General features: G+C 42.8%; 1 protein-coding gene across 5 annotated transcripts in view; it reads left to right on the top strand.

The window, feature by feature from the left end:
* Grid1 (glutamate ionotropic receptor delta type subunit 1) overlaps window positions 1–21,235 on the top strand; it is a 703,193-nt gene that overhangs the window by 465,369 nt on the left and 216,589 nt on the right. For all 5 annotated transcript variants that reach the window (XM_040747685.1, XM_040747682.1, XM_040747684.1 and 2 more), the window contains one exon: window positions 9,887–10,057. In XM_040747685.1, coding sequence (XP_040603619.1) covers window positions 9,887–10,057 — 171 coding nt within the window. The remainder of the gene's footprint in view (window positions 1–9,886; window positions 10,058–21,235) is intronic.

Below are 21,235 nucleotides of genomic sequence, written 5' to 3'. Positions count from 1 at the left end.
TGTTTAGTAATATTTACTCCTGGTATTAGAAAGTTTCAACATTTTACTAAGGTTTTAAAGGTGTGACCAAAGAATATTTATGTATGGGTTTTGCATCCAATTTGTCAAAATGCATACTTAGGAAAAATATATCCTCATTTTAATTGACATTTTGAAAATATCTCCTTATAGTTTTTACCTCTTTGCTATGTGTCTTGTCTTTAGTAAGACTTCTGCAGTGATTTTCTCTGTTTTTAGTAAAATGTTCCTGAGAGGCACAAAAAGTTACAGAGATTTGTAGTGTTGGGAACCTCAGAGTTTTAGAAACTGACCATGTCACAGACAATCAGAGACTGCTTTGTACACTGTTACAAATCCTATTGGATTCTACATTATCCTGGTTGTTTATAACCGTACTAACAGAAAAATCAAAACCTGCTTTCTTGAGTGTTCTGAGAATTTGTCTGCTCATCTTACCAAGGCTCTGAGTTATTCCAGGAGGCTTCAGGGCAGGATAACTTAGAGTTTCTACAGGCCAGGTGTAGGGGTTCATAGCAAGTCATACCCGCCTCACAGAGCAGGGGCAAGAAGGCTGTGAGTTCAAGGCAGTTTGGGTGACAGGTTCGTGATATATAATAAGACTCAGTTATTTTTTTAAACCAAACCAAGGGCTAGGTATGTGGCTCAGTATCCTAGAACACTGGAGGCCTTGAGTTTCACACCCAGTACTTCAATATGTGCATGTGTATTTATAAATATGAAGAGAGCCCTTAGGACCTTGCTCTCTGCAGTTTGATACGTTTGCCTTTAGGTTGAATTTGTTCATGGCACTGAAAGGAAGCAGAAAGGTGCTGTCTGAGGTAGGTTTTTTCAATATTATAGAGACCTTCTCAGAATCAGTGTAGGAAAAGCTTCCATTTCCATAATCAGAAATGGGATCACAGGGCTTCCCTAACACTGCCCGAAGTAGGAAGACCACATAAGGTGGGTCAGTCCAAGAAGAGTGTAGCTCTGGTTCCGTGTATAGGTTCACTTTCTACCACCATAAACCCCAAAGTGGGAGACCAGCATGCAGTGGAATTAAAGGAGCACGGGAGGAGGGGGAGAAGGTCTTACAGGCAGATTATCAATTCACTTTCCTGCAGCAGTTGCATGCATTTCACACCTAGATTTTCATGATGTTATTATGTGTGTGCATGTATGCATGTGTGTGTTGGTGTGTGTGTTCATATGACTTTGTTTTCTGTTTTTTTCTTAGCTATATTGTATATATCTACAGATAATAATGCAATGCACTGAACTTAATTCTGTCCTTCTTATAACCACATAGTAGCTCATATAAACTCCAGTGCTTCTTTGATTCTTTTTTTTTCTGAGGATAACATCAGAGGCTTGAATGGAAGTAAGAAAAGGTACCTGAGTCTGACAGATACTGTTTTGTCTCCAGCTTATCCTGCTGCAGTTATTATCATTTTCATTCTCCTCGTAGTGAGTGACAAGGAGCACTTTAAAAACACTCAGCCTCCATGTCAATTGTTCATCATCCTGGTTTTTGGAGGGGTGTATAGAGGCTTCCTTTGAAAGTCCACTACAGCCTGAGGGATTTCTCTGCAGGGAAATGCACACAGTACTCATATATGGCACTTTTTTTTTGAAATGACAAACTCCTGTGAAGCCAGCCACAGACCCTGGCTGAAGGCACACATTTCCTGAGAACAGAGGCAATCAGATCTCATTCTCTTCCATCGTGTGCTCTACAAGAAGGACAATTTTGCTTTCAATCAGTGAATTAAGTATGTGCCTCCTGGGAAAATGTGAGCATTGCCTTTTCTTTAGAATTCTTCAAACTTTCCTGTGCTCTTAACTCTTGGAAAGTGAAGTAGAGATTTGTAGAGTTTGTTAATAATTTATGTGATTTGAAATGCATATTTTTCTAAGTTTCCAGTGTGCATTCTTGCAGAATCAGAGACCTGAGTAATTTTATTATTCAGTGCATGAAGCAATTTCTCACATTTTATTGTATCCATAGACATTTTTGTATAAGTATGTTGCAAGGCACAAAACAGTCTTATTTTGCTTCCAATGACTGGTAAGGAGAATTTGATAACTGTGTTAACTGGGAGCTCCAAACCTCATTTTTTGTGCTTATTATAATATTCTTTTTTATGAAACTATAAATACATTCTTCTCCTATTGAAAATAAAAAGATATCTTTCAGCATTTTCTTTCTTTTTCTTTATAGCTTCTATCAGTAAGTGTTTCAAATTCAAAATTTTAACTATTTCTAAACATCATCTACTTTCAGACACCTTAGGCTAGTGAATAATAGGAAAGAAATTTATGGGTAGAACCTATTAGATCGTAGGAGACGACGGTAACGGAAATTCATGGGGATATTTCTGAAAGAAGACCTGGTCAGGCAGGCCTATACAATGTTTAACTTCTCACATCTCTGATATGGAGAGGAGTCATGAGCATGAACAGGATTTGATCAGGTGGAAGAGGCTGCATGTGCTCTGTTTATATCCTCTTAAAATAGTGTTAATATCAATAAAATTAGGGAAAAGGAAATCAAATGAAGTAAGGGTAAGTTGTAATAATAAAATACTCAGCTTTAGCCAGTCCCACAGCTAGGACATATGGGGAGGAGTTGCGAACACAGGTGTATGCCTCAGAGTAAAAGAATGGAGTCATGAACAAAAGAATTTCACTTCCATACGAAAGGTTTAGTAGTATATTTTTTATGAAAGACTAGACTGAATGATACTCCCAAAGGGAAAAGGGCTCCACAAGTAGCAGAATATAGCATATTTAAAAGCATTTTTAACTAAAAGCCTCAAGAGTAATAACAGTGAGGTCAAACATAAGGTGAAAATAGAAACTCAAGTTTTTCTCTTAGTGAGTTGGTCCAATTGTAGAAACCTCGAACTTTTGTTCCCGTGGATATCTGGGGAATTTGAGATCAAGCCTAAGGACCAGTCACATGCAGTGTCTAATGAAATATTTCCACATACATCTGGAAACATATTCTCTCTATTAGAGTTGAGAGCAAATGAAAGCATAGAGGAGAATGAGGTGGGAAACAGCATTCTTTATTGCAGTTTTGGAACTGGATGGAGGAACACATTCCTAAAAATTGATAACCATCATATAAGTTTTGACCCAATTTCTAACACCTATGTTGTCTACCGAAGCTCTGAGGAAAGGTTAGTTTATCGTGGTTGTATAGTAATTTACCCTCTTCTATGTATAGTAGGAGCTGGAATATATGAATGCTGGTCAGAGTTAAAGAGCTCTGTATTAGTTTCATTATTGTGGATGTAATAAAATACTCCAGGAGAAAGCAAATTAGGGGAGAAAGGAGTGTGTTTAGCTCACTACTGGGTCAAAATCCATCCCAGTGGGGGAGTGACAGAGGTGGGAGCTTGAGATATCTAGTCACAGCAGAGTCACAGTCAAAAGCAGAAAGGAACTAATATGACCCAATGCTGCCTCCTTGTGTGGTACTCAGCTAGTGTCCTTTACCAGGCCCAGGTCTAACCATTCCTGGGTCCTCTATTCTGGGAGTGGTTAGACCTATATTGGGCTCATAGACATGCCCACGGACAGCTTGATCTGTTTATTACCTCAGTGGAGACTTTTGAGGTGATTCTAGCCTGTAACAAGTTGGCTTTTAAAATGAACAATTACAAACTCCTCAAGGAGTTCTAAGGAAAATTATACTTGTGTGGAGAGAAGTCGGGAGGATGAGGAAGAGTAAGAGCCAGTAAAGAAGCTTGTGTGACTGAGATGTAGGTAAGGTGATGCAACATACAAAGAGTACGTTTCAAAACTAGAGCAGGATTTTATGAGCCAAGAATAAAAGACACCAAGGGGAAGGAAACCAAATTAACAAACTAATGAGCTAGTCATCAAATGTAATAATTAGAAGTTAGAAATCCACATATCAAGTGGTACATGTATAGATAAATAGTACAGTACAACTTAGGAAGAGATTATTTGAAATATAGCTGATAGATGAAATAGTGGTTGAGAAATATGGGAAATAGGATAACAATACTTAGTGTACTTTTGGGAAAAGAATGAACATTAGAATGTTAAAGTAGTAAATGATATTATGGCTGAGGAAGTAAAGTAGGACCCTTAAAGCTCTGGGCAACCTGAGGAAACCTATGTGTGCTGGGAGTTCTTGTTGAGAGCTTTCTAGGCAATGCAGGGCATTCCCTCCATGGAGGAAATGGCTTCCTGTTCTCACCACAGGCATCTTTATACCATGGGATAAACAACAGTAACCTCTCTTGAGAATGGTTTATTTCCCAGCTGTTCTCATAGGTAAAATATTTTAATCTCCCATAGCTCTTTGCTGTTTTTTCTTCTGTCAGAGAGTTAGGAAACCAGTCTGCCCAAGGACGGAGAATTTTGGACACTTGAATTGCTCCCAGAGTATACTGTCAACAAGTTTGAATAGTACATGGCAGTTAAATAATGACATCCAGAGATATTCCAGGCCTAGCCCTGAGGTCTATGAATGTTTCTTGACATAAAGGCTTTTACAAATTCCGTGAAATTAATGGTCTTGATGTGAGGATCTTAGATCCCCAATCTTGGATTATTCAGATGGCTTCTAAGCGCCTTCCCTTGCATCTTTATGGCAGCCATCAAGGGGAATTTGACCACACAGAAGAGAAACTGATGATTAATCTTAATGACCAGCTTGATGGGATTTAGAACCTCCCAGGGGGTCACATTTCTCAGTATGTCTGTGAGGGCATTTATAGTGAGGTTCAGCTGAAGAAGGAAGAAAGACCCTCACTGAATGCAGGCAGTGCTCTCCCACGGGCTGGTGGAAAGCATCATTAGTCATCTCTCAGTTTCCTGACTGGAAGTGGGACCACTGCTGTTACTACCTGACCTCATGCTTGGTAGACTTTTTAGAAATTTCATTAAGGAAGAATTTAGAAGAGTTTGGAGCTGTAATCTAGAGAAACCCTGGAGTGCTGTAAACAGAGCTTTATTGGGCTATTCTTGAAGGATGGAAACCCAGAATGTAGAGAGAAATTGCAGATAATGATGACCCAGGTCATGAGGCATTAGAGGAGAGAAAAAGGACTCTCTCGGGAACTAGATTTGGGGATGTTGATGTCACATTATGGCAAAGAACCTCAAGATGGTATATGATGCCGTAAAGGACCCCGGATACTGGACATGATGCGTTGTTTTTCTTGTTGGATGTGGTCTTGCTTTGACCTGCTCTTTCTTTGCTAACCTCCCATTTTGAATGGGAGTATTTACTATATGTCACTGTCTACTGGAAATGTGTAACTTGTGTTTTGATTTTACAGTTTGACTTATGTCTCAGAAGGGACTTTGAGCTTTAGACTTTTGAATGCTGTTGAAGCTGTTAGCTAGATTGATCATCAACAATTTACACGAAAGGGCATGTGCAATGATGTACTTTGGATGAAGGAAAAAGATATCAAATATAAGGCCTGAAGTCCAGAAAGAAGGTGTAACCGATTACACAGACACTATAGTACTGGAGATAATGTACTCTGGAAGGACATAAAAAAAGAAAATTGAAGGCTGGCGATCGTTGAAACATTTGTTGAACTTCTGGCAATTGGGGATAAGCACTGAAAAGAAAATACTGAACAATTTCACACTTAAGTATATTTATTACAATAGGTAAGAAAACTAATAAAGGCTAATATAGAAAATCTAATTTTCTAAAACCTCAATAAATGGAAATAGTAAAAAAAGATTATTTCAAGTTTGGTAAAATAGTAATCAGCAGCAAAACATGTGATATAAATGATATGATGGAAATATGTAAGCAATCATAATCAGGATAAATGATTAGAATCTCTGCCTATATCTCAGGTATGGGTATAAATATTTCTAGTGTGTTTTGTTTACAGGTATTCCAACTAAAACATGAGGCAGAGAAAACTCTAAGGAAAACAAGGAGATAAAAAATGTGGATAATTGCCATTATACAAATGGTATAGCTATAGTAACATCAGACACAGCAAACTATAAGGCAAGATTCATTATTAGAAATAAAGAGGATATTTAAATAGTAATAAAATTGTCAGATCAGCAAGGAGATAGACTTCTAAACTTGTGTATAAATAATAGCAAGTCTTTAAAATATGTCAAGAAAACACAGGCAGAATTCAACAATAAACAAAGCCCTGATCTAAAGGACCTGAAGATAGATCTTTGACACCAGCAGCTGTGTAGCAGTCATGTGAAGCAGGTATGAACAGTGACCACAAAGCAAGGCTGTCTCCACCCAAGGTTAGAAGGATTTAAAGTCTGACTGAAACAGCCCTCAACTTGGAGAAGATATTTGTAGCACATGGCAAGCCTTATTTAGAATAAATTTAAAAATAAAAGAATCATAAATCACTGTGCAAGAGATTTATTTGCCCAATGAAAGCTTAACAACCCACAAATATAGGGAACAAGACATAAATGATTCAGAAATGTATGAGAGATACTCAACCATATTAAGAATCAAGGTCGTGAAAACAAGCCCCAGCAATATTCCAGTCCATACTCCTGAGACTGGCACATCTTAAGAAATCATGTCGTGTATAAGGTGTAGGCAAGTATGTTGGACTCCCTTTGCCACACATGATTGGTGTAAATTATAATTGTAAATTGGTACAACTCCATTAGAAGGTTGACACTTACTAATAAATTTGAGCATGTTCCTATTTTCTTTTTCTAAAGTTATTTCTGTTTTCTTTCTGCATGTAATGCATGTCTGCATGCCCCATGAGCATTTGGCGCCTAGGGAGGTCAAAAGTAGATTAGATTTCCTGGAGCTGGAGTTACACGCAGTAAGCCACCCTGTTGTACTGTTCCTTTGGAAAAACAGTCACTGAGCCATCTCTCCAGCCATCATTCCTATTGTCTTATCAGGTTACCACAACCCTAGGTATATGATATATAAAAAATAAATTCTTATGGAAGTACATGAAGACATGCAAGAAATTGTTCATAGAAGCGAACAAGTGAAACATTCAAAAGGTTATCAGTAATGGGTGAATAAATGGTGACTGTCATGTAGTGTTGTCACCCACACCTTTAAAAAAGTAAGTCACAGCTACAGTCATCACCATGGATATGCCTCAGAACCCTAATGTTATCTAGTTGTTTAATTATTTCTTTTTACTTATGTGTGCTTTGCCTACATGTACATATGTGCACCATGTTCATGCAGTGTGCTCAGAGCCAGGCAAGGGTCTTGGGATCATTGGAACTGGAGTTGCAGATGACTGTGTCTCCATATGGGTTCTGGCTCCTGACCACTGAGCCATCTCTCCATCCCATGAGCAGGTAGTTTTAAACATTGGTGACTGTTGGGGAGAGTTTGCTCCCTGAAGTGCATCAGGGCTGGATTCCCGCAGAGTTATCAAGCTTCCAGATGACTCTGATGTGCAACAGAGTATAAGAAACGTGGTGTTAAAACAGGGTCATGGAAGGATTCATGTTGTGCAATGTTTACACAGCAGAATGTGTAAGATTAAGTTACATGCCATTTAGGCCCTTGCATGACAAATGCTGCTTGTGACAAGAAGGGAGGAGTAAGCATGAGAAACCATCCAACTAAGATGTGGGCATCATTTTACTTTTTAGTTTGATGGAAGATACAGTGAATTCATTTCATTATTCATATTATAGGTACAAAATGATCATGCATATTTCACAGCGAAGCATAAATTTCAATGTAAGAATTAAAGCCATTTTTGATCCTGTGAGCATCATATGATACACTGCTGTTTTCTCTTTTTCCTGTGATAGTTTGTTCCACAGTGGTGCAGACACATTGCCCTGCTGCTTCCATTTATCAGCAGCACTAGTTGAATGCATGCTTAACTAGGGTGAGGGGGAAGAGCAAATGTCATGAGACACATTTTGTTTTGACTTGTGGCTACGTTTATACTTAAGTCCAGTTTTGTATTTCATGACAAGTACATTCTTCATTTCCTTCCTTTTGCTTATTTATTTATTTGTTTGTTTGTTTTGTTAGTTAGAGGCAGGGTCTCACTCTAGGCCATGCTGGCCATAACTAACTGTGTAGCCCAGGCTGGCTTTGAACTTACAGCAGTGCTTCCCTCAACCTCTCTAGTGCTGGGGTTACAAGCATGAGCCACTTTGCCTGGCTGACATCATGCATTTTCTAGATAAGAAATCCCCTCCCCAAATCCTCTCCACTTCTAGTTTAGGCAAAGTGAACCAGCCATTTGTCATTCTTCCTGATAGCCTCCTTCCCTTGTGATTAGGCTGTGATTTCTCTCATCCTTTAACCTGTGCTCTCAGAAGCACCTTGGTCCCCAGGGCCACTAGAACAGAACAGAGTGCACATGTCCAGGCTCTGCTCATCCTCGCCCACTCTGAGGCCCTCTGTGTTCAGAGTCTGTTCCTTCTGACCAAGTTCTTTACTTTGGAGGATCTCTTGTCCTAATCCATCATGAATATAAACTTCAGCGGCATGGGTCTATATCCACAATGTAACAGCATTTCAACTACTGTGGGATCGGGTAGTTTTCAGTATATTAGGAGCTGACAGTTAGGCTATGGGACTTTGTGCTTTTCTCTCTTCCAGATCTAGCAAGTGCTGTCAACTGACCAGGCTTCACAGACACTTACATTATCCTAAGACAGACCCTAAATGCTTGATTTAGCATTGTATCCCTTAAAATGTTATGCTCTCATTTAAATGATTTCAAAATCCCAACCACTAATTTCCTGCCTGGCTGGCTCCATTTGTACTGTCACAGGGTCTCAGAACTAGAATGGGTCATCTGCAAGGAGGAAGATTTAAAGATTATTTTAAAGTACAACTATTTTAGTTAAAATGTTGACTTGGAGCCAAGCATTAATGTAGTAATTTCTCAGTAAGCCTGGGATGCCCCTTATCTAACTGCCCCACTGCTGGAACACCGGTTGAATATTGGTTTCTTTCTTTTTTTTTTTTTTGTAATTCAGTTTTCGGCCCATCTGTGCAGCCTTGAACTCTCCTCTCTGCCTCCTCCTCCTCTGTTTGTTCCTCTCTAATCCTTGCCCCATAAGGCATCAGAAGTGTTCAGAAAGGCCATTGTGATTATAGCATATTTGTACCTAAATTGTTTCGAGCTCCTTACTACCCCGAGGGAAAATGCTTGCTTTCTGTGTTGCTGTTGTTGTTTGTTTGAAGTGGAACGGATGGATGGACCCTGACTTCCCCATCTGCCGCTCCTCCACTGATGCCTCTACAAGGAGCAGAGTCCATCTAGTTCCTGCAGACTCTATAGTGCCAGCTTCCCAGCTATATTTTTCCCTCAGCATGTGTGGTACACACACACACACACACACACACACACACACACACCTTACACACCTTCTTTACCTATGTTCATTCTTAGGTTTAGTTTAAGGCTGATCTCTGTAGAAGCCTCCTTTGGAGGGATCTCCCTATAAGCAGCTCCCTTTCCAATTTCTATTCTGGAGGATGAAATGCCATAATAATTGGATCCCCTTCACAGCATTCTTAAGGTTGTTTCTGCACATGGCATTAAGAAATGCATGTAAAACACCTAGTGTACCAAAATCTTGGACAATAGATGTCTTTGATCCCTGACACAATCAGTATGCTCCATAGTAAAGGATTATATTTGACCTCTACTATACCTTGGTGCTTACTACAGACCAGATCTCAGGGGGAATGCTGAATAATCCTGTTTGGACCTAAAGGATGGTAAGAATTTTTTGTGAAGAAGCAACTAATGAAATGTGTACCTTGGGCCTAATCCTTTGACCTCTTCAGTATTAACTGTTTGGACTTTGGGCCTGGATGCCTCCTAGTGACTTTATTTTATTCATGAGGGTATAAGCATGAATCTGGTTATTTCTTCAGGAAATCAGTGACCCCGAGATCCTGGATCTGGTCCACAGTGCCCTTGGCAGGATGACCGTGGTCCGGCAAATCTTCCCATCTGCGAAGGACAACCAGAAATGCATGAGGAATAACCACCGCATCTCTTCCCTGCTCTGTGATCCACAGGAAGGCTACCTCCAAATGCTTCAGGTCAGTGCACAATGTCTCCTCCGTGCAGAGCTCCCCCCACCATGAGACAGGAGATATGCTGGGCCTGCTGGGCGCTAGCTGAACATAGTTACCCATCCACTTTAATGACTAAAATGCTGTCATTTGCGCAAATGGAATCCAGTCAACTGGACACAAGTGTCTCATAGTAGCATTAGTGGTAATTATGTCTGGTATCAGCAGGCAGGGCCTACTTGCTCACTGGGTACCTCTGGTATTTAAAAGTTACATGATTGGGGTGGGGCAGATGCTGTCTCTTAGGACTCCATGCTGAGTGCTTTGTAGCAGGGTTAAATATGGAGACTTCCTTTGAGTTTTTCCTTGTAAGAAGTCACTTACGCAGACACCATACTTTCAAAACATTTGCCACAGTCCTGGCACATCTGCTAAGTGCTGAAGCTAAGGCTAGTCAGCATGCTACATGATTTCTACCAAGCAAAATGACCAGAAAACATGTTTATGGCATAGCCAGTTGCTATACCCCTTTATAGAGAGATATAAAATTTTTTGTTAATACTCCAGTTACTGTCTTGGTATATGTATGGTCTTCATCTTGTAGCCCTGTGGCCTTGCCATAGTAAACAGGTATTTTGCCCATTTGCAGGCAGTTTTCTCTGTAGATCTTAACAGGGAAATAGTGTGGTGAATGCCCACCGTCTTCCCTGAATCCACGTCAACATCTGGAAGATGATGCACAAGGAGACATGGTCAATGGGGCCAGGTGACAGAAGCAAGTGTCTCCTGTTGGGCTTATGGGCATTGCCTACAACATCGCACACAGGGTATGCTCACAATTCAGCGTTTGAAGTCAGTCCTGCCTTCTTTCTTCAGCTAGGAGTGAAGACTCGAAACCAGGAGTTCAGATCAGGGCTGGCTGTGTATGCCCTATAAGTGTATAAGTGTCGGCCTTATGTAGACCTTTTAGTGTCATCCTATCAGAGGACCTTCATAATAGAGAGGGGACAATGGGAATCTTGGGAATCTTTCTTAGTGAAAGCTTTGAATCCAACTCTATAATCTCACGCTGTCAGAAGGAGAAGAAAGCTTGTCTCGTAGATGTTGCACATGAGAAACTTGTTCTCACTGGGTAGGAAAAAGATGAACCTGATTACAGCTGGAGCACCTTCCCTGCCTTGGTGCTCACTGTGCTAAATTGGCATGATAGAATAGCTAGGATTTTTCGAGGTGGTAAGGATTTGACTAAGAGCCTGCAGCATTGGACCTTGACACAGAATGAACTAGAGACTGGGTTGTGTGCTAGAAAGCTCTGTGTTATAATTTTGTTTTGTCTTCTTTTTTCCTGGGGAATAGAAGAGGTGACAAGGATCAAGTGAGTCTCCCTCACTGGAGCCCTGTCTGCACCAGGCTCCCTCTCCATGTGGATATGTACAAAGGTGGACAAAGGGCCAGGCCATATGTGTGATTGTCACCACTCTGTGTGTGTGTGTGTGTGTGCGTGCATGTGAGCATGCGTGGGTATATGCATGAGTGCGCGCGTGTGTGTGTGTGCGCGCGCGAGCATGCGTGGGTGTGTGCATACGCGCATGCGCGCGTGCGCGTGTGTGTGTGTGTGTGTGTGTGTGTGTGTGTGTATGTGTGTGTGTGTGTGTGTATTCTTTTGCTGGCCGGGCCTAGCTCATAGCTCTCCTTCCTTTGATGATCTCCCAGGTTCCCTCTCCCTTGATGTATTTTATCCCTTCCCAGTCTCTGACATCCTCTCCCCTTTCCTACCTCCTATCCCTCTGTCTACATTCCAGTTCTCACTAAGTTAAGCTGCTTCAGTTTGCCCGCAAAGGAGAGTCACTTTATGTTGCACAGACATGACCAGTACAGGATGTGGGAGAGGAGTTCCTGTCCCTCCAGCCCTGGACCACAAGCTTTGCACTTCTCACCGTCCACATCACTCATTCAGTTGCTCAGTCACAACTACCTTGTCTGAAGAAGATAGACCATGTTTGGATCCATTTAGCGCTTCATGAAAGACCCTGCTTCCTGAAGACCATCAATAAGAATATATGGGATGACGCTGCTAATAACCTGGGACTTGAAACCCAAGTTAAATGGTCTTTAGAAGCCACTTTATATAGAGATAAGTAAAGCACTTTATTGAAGTAATCTCTGTCTCTTTTCTTGTCTTTTATCTACATTCTTCTTTGGGCTATGATGGGAAGGGAGTGTGGATTTATTTACTCCTCTGCCCAACACTTGGGAAGCTTGTAGATTCATCTCATTTACAAGCCATTCCCTTCAAGTTTCCTCAGAAACTATTACCACTTCTTTCTTTCCTAATGACAGCGTAGAAGGCAAACTAATTTCTCCTAGCCTCTAGCTGTGAGATTTATCGAAAAGACTCTAACATGCTTAGAACAATCAACTAAAGAAAAAATGACTGTCATGGATTATTAACTTTGTCTTGATGAAATTAATGAAAATCCCCCTGGAAATGGAGCTCCCAAGTCCATCCTTGTTCCTTCCCCAGATGGCTGCCCTTGGGATGGTGATCTGAGCTTAGAAGACTGCAAGGACTGTGGAAACACAGAGAGTTTTTGCAAGGTCATCCATCTCCAGGCTTCTCTACCAAAGTGGAGTGGTCTCAAAGACTCTGTCTTCCTCTATTAGCCTTGTGGTCAGGGATTTCTGTTTTGAGGAGCTAACCAAGTGCTATTACAGCAAATCAATTTGGTTGCTATTTAGTACAAAGTCCCTTGGAAGAAAAATACCTAATAAGTGGCTTCCAGTGGCTTCAAAAGGCATTGCATTTGCCGTGTGCTGTTGTTTATTCTTCCTACCAAGCACTGTCTGACTTGGGTGTTTCTCCTTCTTGTTTTCTTGACAAGTTAGTTTAGGGCTTGTCTGACTCAGCCAGTAATAAAAATGATAACCAGCCCCTCAGAACCCTGAGAATTTGCTAAGATTTCCCAGGCAACCTTTTTCAGGGAAGACTCGCTATTGTACTCTGTCATTAGAACTGCCTCTCCCAGTGATTTCAACTTGTAATTGAACTAAGGGAAGCATTAGCACATTGCCACCCCATCTATTCAAATGGGTTTCCATATCGTGGTGAGAAACGTTATGAGCTACAGTGTCTGGCCACTGTGCTGTCTCATCTAAGCTGTAGGGGCCAATATGGTATGGTCATAAAATGTCCTCTCTGATTGGAATTTTTGTATCTCTGTGGACTTAGAAGCTGTTGAATGGCCTGACAGAATCACCCCTCCCTCTGCCATTCAGTTTGCTAAAATGTATCAGCGACCTGCTAGTCGTCATTTCCTAGACTCTCCCATTCTCCACCCTGGTTACTGGTCTCTGTCAGTCTGATTAGAGAGGCTTTCTCTCTGGAGCATCCCCCAGGCTTCCATCCCAGCTACCTTGGATTTCATGCCACTTCCGTTGCTTCACTCAGTGGTAGAGACTCCAGCTGGCAATCTGACAAGGACAGTGTGGAAGCCTCCGCGAGGCAGGTGCACAGGTGGTCTCTGGGGACAGCTGCTTGACACTCTGGCTGCAGGTGTCCACATGTGCTTGTATGGGGACAGATGCTCTTTCCCATTCCCCCTTTTGATGCAGTGGTGAACAGAGCCTTCTACAACCCTTACCCTCGGCCACCATCTGCTCCATCCTCTGGTTTGACCGCAGTGCTCTCTCAAGACAGGTGGGCTAGCAGCAGTTTGGCACAGAGTCCTTGCCTGGGGATAGACTGTTCATGCTGGGGCATCTGGACGTCAGATTGTCCTCCCAGCTGGACCCTCTGTCCACTGCTTATCTGACATTGCTGGCCAACCAGAGCATGTCTGCAGATTTGGTCAGAGGTCAGTGCCTGCTGTTTATTTCTACAATGTCTTCACGAACAGCCACTTTGCTTGATTAATGATGGGGGAAAGCCCACTGGGCTTTTTAGAAGCCTGGAGGAAATGTGGTCATTCTTAATGAAAGTCTTGCATTTCCAGCCTTGGATGGTGAGGATAATAGGCTGGTGAGAGATTTCTGGGGGCTTGTGTGGCTCTGACCTTGGGCTGCCATTCATCTTCCTTTTCCTTCAAGAAGGATTCGTTCCCTGATAATGCAGTGGACAACCGTTCCCAGGCTCCCAGAGCATGACGGGGGCACAGCTGGAGTACCCCAATAACTCTTGCCTGGAATCTCAGAGTTACTAAGAAGACAAGCACCAAGCACCAGGAGGCAGACAGTCTGGCTGCACAGTGTGGCACACATGTTATCCTGACCTGATGAAGCCCCTCCTTCTCCAATAAGTGGAGCTGGTAGAGGACTCAGCCTAATGGCATCAGATGGGCTTAGACTCAAGGTCTTCCTGAGAATATCAGTGTATTTGAGGGAAGAGCCCATGTGGCATGACCTCAGGTCCTAGTCCTTTCTGTAGGAAGTTAACAGGCTGCCTGCCTACACCCTGCCTCTTTGGTGCCTAGGTAGGAAATATGTCCTTCCTTGGTTCCATTTAATGTGACAAATCTATACCTGAACAAGCTGCTTATTGTGATTTGAATGAGTGTGTCCCCAAAGCATTCCTATGTTGGAATGTAATTCCCAAGGTGACTGTGTTTGGTTGCAGGCCATTGGAAAGAAATTTGGCTGTGAAGCTAGAACCCTCACAGGCTAGAAAGCTCAATAAGTGAGCCTGCAGTTCTCCGCTTCTGAGTCAGGACATAGGAAGAACTATCCCAGGAACCAGGAAATGGATCCTCCTGAGACACCAACCAGGGCAGCACCTGGATGTGGGGTTTCCATCTCTAAAAGTGTGAAGGGTCTGCGGTATTCTGTTGTAGCAGTGCGGACTAAGATGGCCTTGGAGGCCAAGGCAGTGTTGCCACTGGAGTGGCTTTGCCAGTGTCTCAATGTCACCCTTCTCAGGACTGCTCATCATGGATGACTCTCCAGTGGTCAAGTGGGTCCTCTTGGGTTTTTCAAGAGTTATGGCCCCCATAGAGATCATGGCTGAGTTCTTTTATCTGCAGCCTTGATAGGTTTTCTACATTTCTGGTTTCATGGTTAAGAACCCAGTTTCAGCACAGATAAAGGAAATCAGAAATTTCTGTGTTGTGTCATATCTCATGAAGACCCTGCCTTGAGTTTTGACCCGCTGTGGGGATGGAGGATTTCCTTCCTCATGCAGCCTCTACACATTATCACTCATCTCTAAGAAGAAGAATCCTCTATGCAAACAGCTTCACATCTCCTTCCTTTCTAAGAACTGTTTTAGAATAATCTATTGGACTTTCATTAATTCGGGGAAGTCTATTTAAGTAGCTGTGTGTTAGTGCTTAAGTTAGACATTTCACAAATGTCCTCACACTTCACCCTCACAAACGCCTTAATATTTAGAATCTTGTTTATATTTTTATTAGAGAGAATGTCATGTGCAATGGGGCCTTGAAGAATAACGACTGATGCATGGGGTGAAATTGGAGGGGATATCCACCAGGACATGACCCTGGGTGATGCCATGGTGATTGGATGCTTGCAAAGGATTAACTGTGCAGGGTGCAACAGGAAGGCCTGGGGCTGAGAGACAAGGTAACAAGTATCTACCATCTCCTGAGGAAGAAAGGAAGGTGCCGGAACCATATTATGACAGTGGATAGTGTATGTGACCATTTGAGAATGGACATTTGGAAAGCTTCTGCAGAATGATATCCACTGATCCCAGGCTGGAAAAGGGCCTGTGTGGCAGAGTATAGAACATGGTGATTCCTACAGGTGCTGGGTTGCTGCTAACTCTTATTTCCCCAGGTTTCCTAATCCTGTGGCATTCATGTTGAAGGGTCTCTGTACCAAATACATGAGCCCTCAATGAAGCTACGATGCTTCCCTTTCATGAACCTGGCTATGAGAACTATATTGCTCTCTATAGATTCCTCTAACCATATGCTCTGGACCTTCTCTTACTAGCCCATCTATGAAATATCAGGGGCAGAGAAGTGGCCTTTATCTCAAAGAATGGCTCAGGGCATTCATCCCTAAAAAGCCTGGGTTAGGCATTGGTACCATGGCAGACTTAACTATGTTACCAGGAGGAGGTCAGGAACATGTTGGTAGGTCCAAGTGAGCAGACACAGGGAGAGTTACTAGCCAGAGCTGGTATTTACTTAGTCTTCTGCCCTATAAGCTACAGAAGTCAGATATAACTCCCCATGTGCCATTGAAAGGATGTATGGCCAGAGAGCCTTGAGGAAGAAGATGCTAGCAAACACAAGCTAATTTTCCGTGTTTCTCATCCCCATAATCTGTGTAAAATATCCCTGCTGGGCTCCAGCTATTACACACACCCTGGGTATGACATCAGATAATTTGAGTTGAAATCAGGAACCTGTCTAGGACATTCACTTGCTCTTCCATTCTTTTGTCCCTGCTGCCTCTAAGAACGAAAATACGTATAAAGATCTTAGAAGGAGCCTATGCACACAGGGCTGTTACCATCTGCATTTCACAGGGGAGTAACCATGGATGTAACATTGCACCTCTCTGGGGGTCCAGATACATTGTACTTTATTGTCATCAAGACAGATCTATGAGTGTTAAATGATGTGTTTTGTAGCACTCAGCAAGTGAGTGCGAGTAAAGATGTAATTCTGTGAACATTTATTGAGTGCCAGCTACATTCATTCATGCAGTGCTGTAGACACGAGCAGAGAGGGTCAGGCGGCAAGCAAATCCGGCCCAGGTTATCATGCATGGAAACCTGCTGATGACTCTGTCAGCCAGAGGAACCCTTCAAACTGCCCACCTAGTAGCCCGAGGGCTGTAATACCAAGTGGAAGAGGAGCATTGTGTAGACTCATCGAGTGGGCGAATGAACACAGCTCATCTCCAGAAGCTTCCTGCCCATTTAGAACATAGCACCAGGTTCCACAAAAGAGCTTGGGACTTTGCCTGAGTCTGTTTTTTCTCTGTTGCCAACCGCACTCCCTATGGCTACTCTGACTTGGCTCTAGGTTTTTTGTTAGGCAGCCGTGTCTCTGTCTGGCCCTGTGACTTCTCTGAGTCTTAGCTTTTCCCTCATCTGGAATGCTTTATTTGTCCCTGTCACTTTATGCTGCAGTGTTTCTAGACCAGTCATTTCTCCTAACCCATTTAAGCACAGATATGAGGGTTTGTCTAGTACGGTATATGCCTTGCATGCTTTCTCTTGGCCTTGCTTTTGAAAGGAGGGAGGGAGACATGGATTCCTTCAAGCTATGCCCCTCTTCTCTGTTTTGTGGACTGTAGCTCTAGCCTGAGCCAGTCCTTCATTTCCTATGAGAGAGTGTCCATGTAGCTAGGAGTGTCTTTACTTCTGACCTCTCCCAAGCATGACCAGCACTGATACCTGCCTTGAGGAAAGCCACCTCTTCAGTTATCATGATCTGGAGAACACTGTGAACATAATCTACCATCTGGTCTGGATCTTTTTGCACAAAACTGCTTCTCTGTGATGGCAGAGCCTTCCAGCTCTCTGTATCCCCCAAATGAAACCACTATTAGATTCTGATAAAGTATATCAGAGAAAGGTGTATACCAAGGTTGGAAAATAGATGGTTTATACATAGACCAATGTTGAAATGTTAGTTTTTGTCTAAGGGTAGGCAGAGAGTACTGAGACCTCCGTTTATTAGAAGGTACGTAAGTTAAGTAGGTAGAAATAGCAGTGAGGGTATGGTCAATAGGTCATTTTTACTAGATTCTAAATGAAGGCAGTTTCTTCCAGAAGTTGGAAGTAGCACATCTTTTTTCTACTGATGCTTTGTATTTGAAGGATATAGATGAAGCATTGGTATCTAAATTCTTAATTTAAAAAAGACCCATCCATTCATCTGCTAGGCACTCCCAACATCCCTCCTGTATCATCTGCCCATCCATCCATCCATCCATCCATCCATCCATCCATCCATCCATCCATCCATCCATCCCAATCATGTGCCATCCACCTATCCATTTCAATTGTCCATCACTCCATCCATCTAGTCATCCATTTATTATTTATTCATCATCCATCCACCTAGCATTTATCCACCCACTCATCCATCTATTTTTCCACCCACTCCTATCTGTCTGTCTGTCTATCTATCTATCAATCATCTTTTTATCTATGTGTAAGTGTATCCACAGGACATTCATCAATCAAACCCTGATTAATCACCAAACTTGTATCTTTTTTGTGACGCTTTCCAGAGACAAGCACTCAAAGAACTCAGAATTTAGTGAGGTAAACACATCTATGAGCTGACATGTAGAATGTTATGGAAGGGGGGTGCATCCAGGGTGATATGGGGGTGGTTCTAAGGTCTATCGATACCTGGAAAAGAGCATTTCTCAAACCTGCTTCTTTGAACTACAATCCATTCACTCTCCCAAGCAGGCATAGTCGTGGGAGGACTAAAGGCTCTTTAAAAATTTTTTTGCCTTTCTGATTCATGTGACACATTTTCCTCCTCATCTCAGGCCTCTCAGCATTCACACATTTGCTGAGTGCCTTGATTCATTGTGATTAGAAGTGCTAGAGGAGAAAGAGAGGCTACTGAGTGTCAGTCCGGGCCCAAGCTGAAGCATCTGTAGACTCTGTTCTGATGTGGGAGGGAATCCACAGGTGTGGGCGTGGGTCAAAGGGTCCTGACTGACTGAATAGCACCAGCTATGAGTAGGCAGCTTGGAGTTCCACAAATGTCTTAAGAAATCTTCACACGATTAAGGACTCTCATCTTCTAGCTAAATCCTGTTTAGAAGAGAAACAGAAACAAAACAAAACAAAGCAAAAAACCCCAAATTCTGTATCAACTCATAGGTGACTTATATTCCTTTGTAACAGCATCTCCATTAAGGCCTCACCCTCCATGGGGAACAGAAAAGGGATGGGATAAGGGGTTGATGGGGAGCAGGGGAGGAGGGGAGGGAGAGGGAACTGGGATTGACACGTAAAACATGTTTGTTTCTAATTTAAATTTAAAAAAGGGGAAAAAAGAACATCTCCATTAGGAGTTTGTATTCTAGAGGGGAAACAAAACATCAATACACTTCTGCAGAGATAGGTGCTCCGGGGGCTATTTTGCTAAGCAGGATTATGAAGTTAGTCTTGTTCATTGAGAAAATGCTCCTCTAAGCTTGAAATTCTGGATGCATAGTCTTGCCATCACCTTCTGTGTGGGGCAGAGGCAAGTTCCCAGTGACAAGAATGCTATTTTTTGATATCAGGTCAGCATTTGTCTGCTTCAGGCATCTGAAGAGTTGCAGCCATGACCTTGGCATGTAGCTTCCCTTTGGGCTAGGACCATTGTTTTGTTAGCAGTAATTAGTCATGTGGACACATTCTGGTCATTTCTGTTATATCCATCCAATTTCCACCCCTATGTTATGAAGTCCATGGTGATCACGGCAAGGACACAGCTCAGTGGCAGACAGAACCAAACCCTTCCTTATTGGCCAGCATAGAGGAAATGATCAGCTCTGCCTGGATGTGTTATAGTATGAAGGGAGAGCTAGTTTGAGATTGTGTGTGGGCCTAATATAGCAGACATTTTGGGTGTTCTGTGTCTCTTTTCTTTGGTTTACTTCTGACTTCAGCTTTACTTGGAGGGACAGTTCCTGCTCATTCGCTTGTCTAGAATCTGCTTCTGTGACATTCATATTAGGATTAATGACAGAGAAAAATGCATGGGATACTGGGGCAGTTAGGGAGGGGTTGGTGATGCAGTAGAAATAGCAGGGATTCCTCCTGTAGAACAAGGAGTGTATTTGTTCTCAGGAGCCCTGTGAGGTCAATATTGTTTCCTATTTCTCTCCATCTATATCCAGTGATGTTTCCCGAAGTATTTTTAGCTGGCTGCTTGCTGCTTAGGTATGCAGAGATTGGTCCCTTTGACCCAGTTTGTCTGACTGACTATACAAGATATCAGTGAGGGGCCCCAAACCTGTCCAAGAGTGAATGCTGTCTCTTTCTCACCTCTTCGCTTATTCTCGTTTCCTTTGTGCTGTGATGCCCTCTTGGATGATGGAGTATCATTAGGGGGATTCCTTGACAGCAAGGCTTCTCCCCTCCATGCTGAGGGCCCCTTCAGGTTTCCTTAGACTGTGGTACCCAGCCTTCTTGCTCATCCCGAGCAAGCAAGGGGGCGAGCCAGACATCTCCCATCCTTGGATTGAGTGAACAAGTTGGCTCCGTCATGTCAATGCTGCTCTTTACAGTAGGATTCCAGTTTCTCATTTACCATGTCCGTGACCCACATGGCTTGGGTCTGGAGACCTGACTGGTGTGGTGAGAGAATGAAGAAAGGACAGACACGTGTACAGGGAAGCTGGGGTCAGAGGCTCTGATGGAGTGGCACCAACTACCAAAACAATCCAGAATCCCAGTGCATTTATTACGTACAGCACAGATGGGCCGGGTTAGCCTGTCAGAATAGGAGGGTTCTGCAAGCAAGGTGCTCTCAGGCTGCCGACACCAGGATGAGGAACCTGCAGTTGCTGGTTTTGAACACACTGGTCAATAGTTTGTGAATGCTTTTATCTGCACACACTGCCGCATTTGCACTTGAACCAGAGGAAGGCTTGGTTAACTCTAAGCCTGACCTGTATGGAGAAGGCTTTGCCAGTTTCCATGGGTCTGATGCATTCGTCTTTGACATGCCTAAGATGATGCTGACAATACAGATTTATTTGGGACTTCATCTGTTTTGTTTTTTTCTTTTTCATATTCCCTGGTGGTTTCCTCAGCTCCACACACTCATAACTGGCACAAGCTCTGTGATGGAGCTGTGTTTTCTCTGTGGGCCGGTTTCACCGAAGTTGGTCAACCTAGTCTGCAAATCCAAGCTTCATCCAGGTTTGCACTGCCCATCAGGCATAGGAATCTCTGCCTCCTCTTCCCCGCTGTACCATTATCCAGGCCTCTGTTTACTCTGGATCCATTGGCGGCTAGGGTGGTCTTTCCTATGTCCAGGCTTAGTCACCAGCTCCCTGTGCATAGCTCCATCAGTGGTGCCCATCGCTCCAAGTCTTCCCTGCTGCTCCTCCTTAACATATCCTGTAAGGCTCTGCATGGCTGCATCTTGGCCTCCTCTTGATCCTTTCGGATCATGTTGTTAGCTCCATCGGATTGAACGGAGAAGTCAGCCAACCATGGCCCTTGGGCTGAACCTAACACAGTGAATATTTGGGTAAACGACGTTTTATTGG

The sequence above is a fragment of the Mesocricetus auratus genome, unplaced genomic scaffold (assembly GCF_017639785.1).
Source record: "Mesocricetus auratus isolate SY011 unplaced genomic scaffold, BCM_Maur_2.0 Super-Scaffold_100006, whole genome shotgun sequence".
Lineage (NCBI taxonomy): Eukaryota > Metazoa > Chordata > Mammalia > Rodentia > Cricetidae > Mesocricetus > Mesocricetus auratus.
This window is presented reverse-complemented; position numbering and strand designations above follow the sequence as displayed.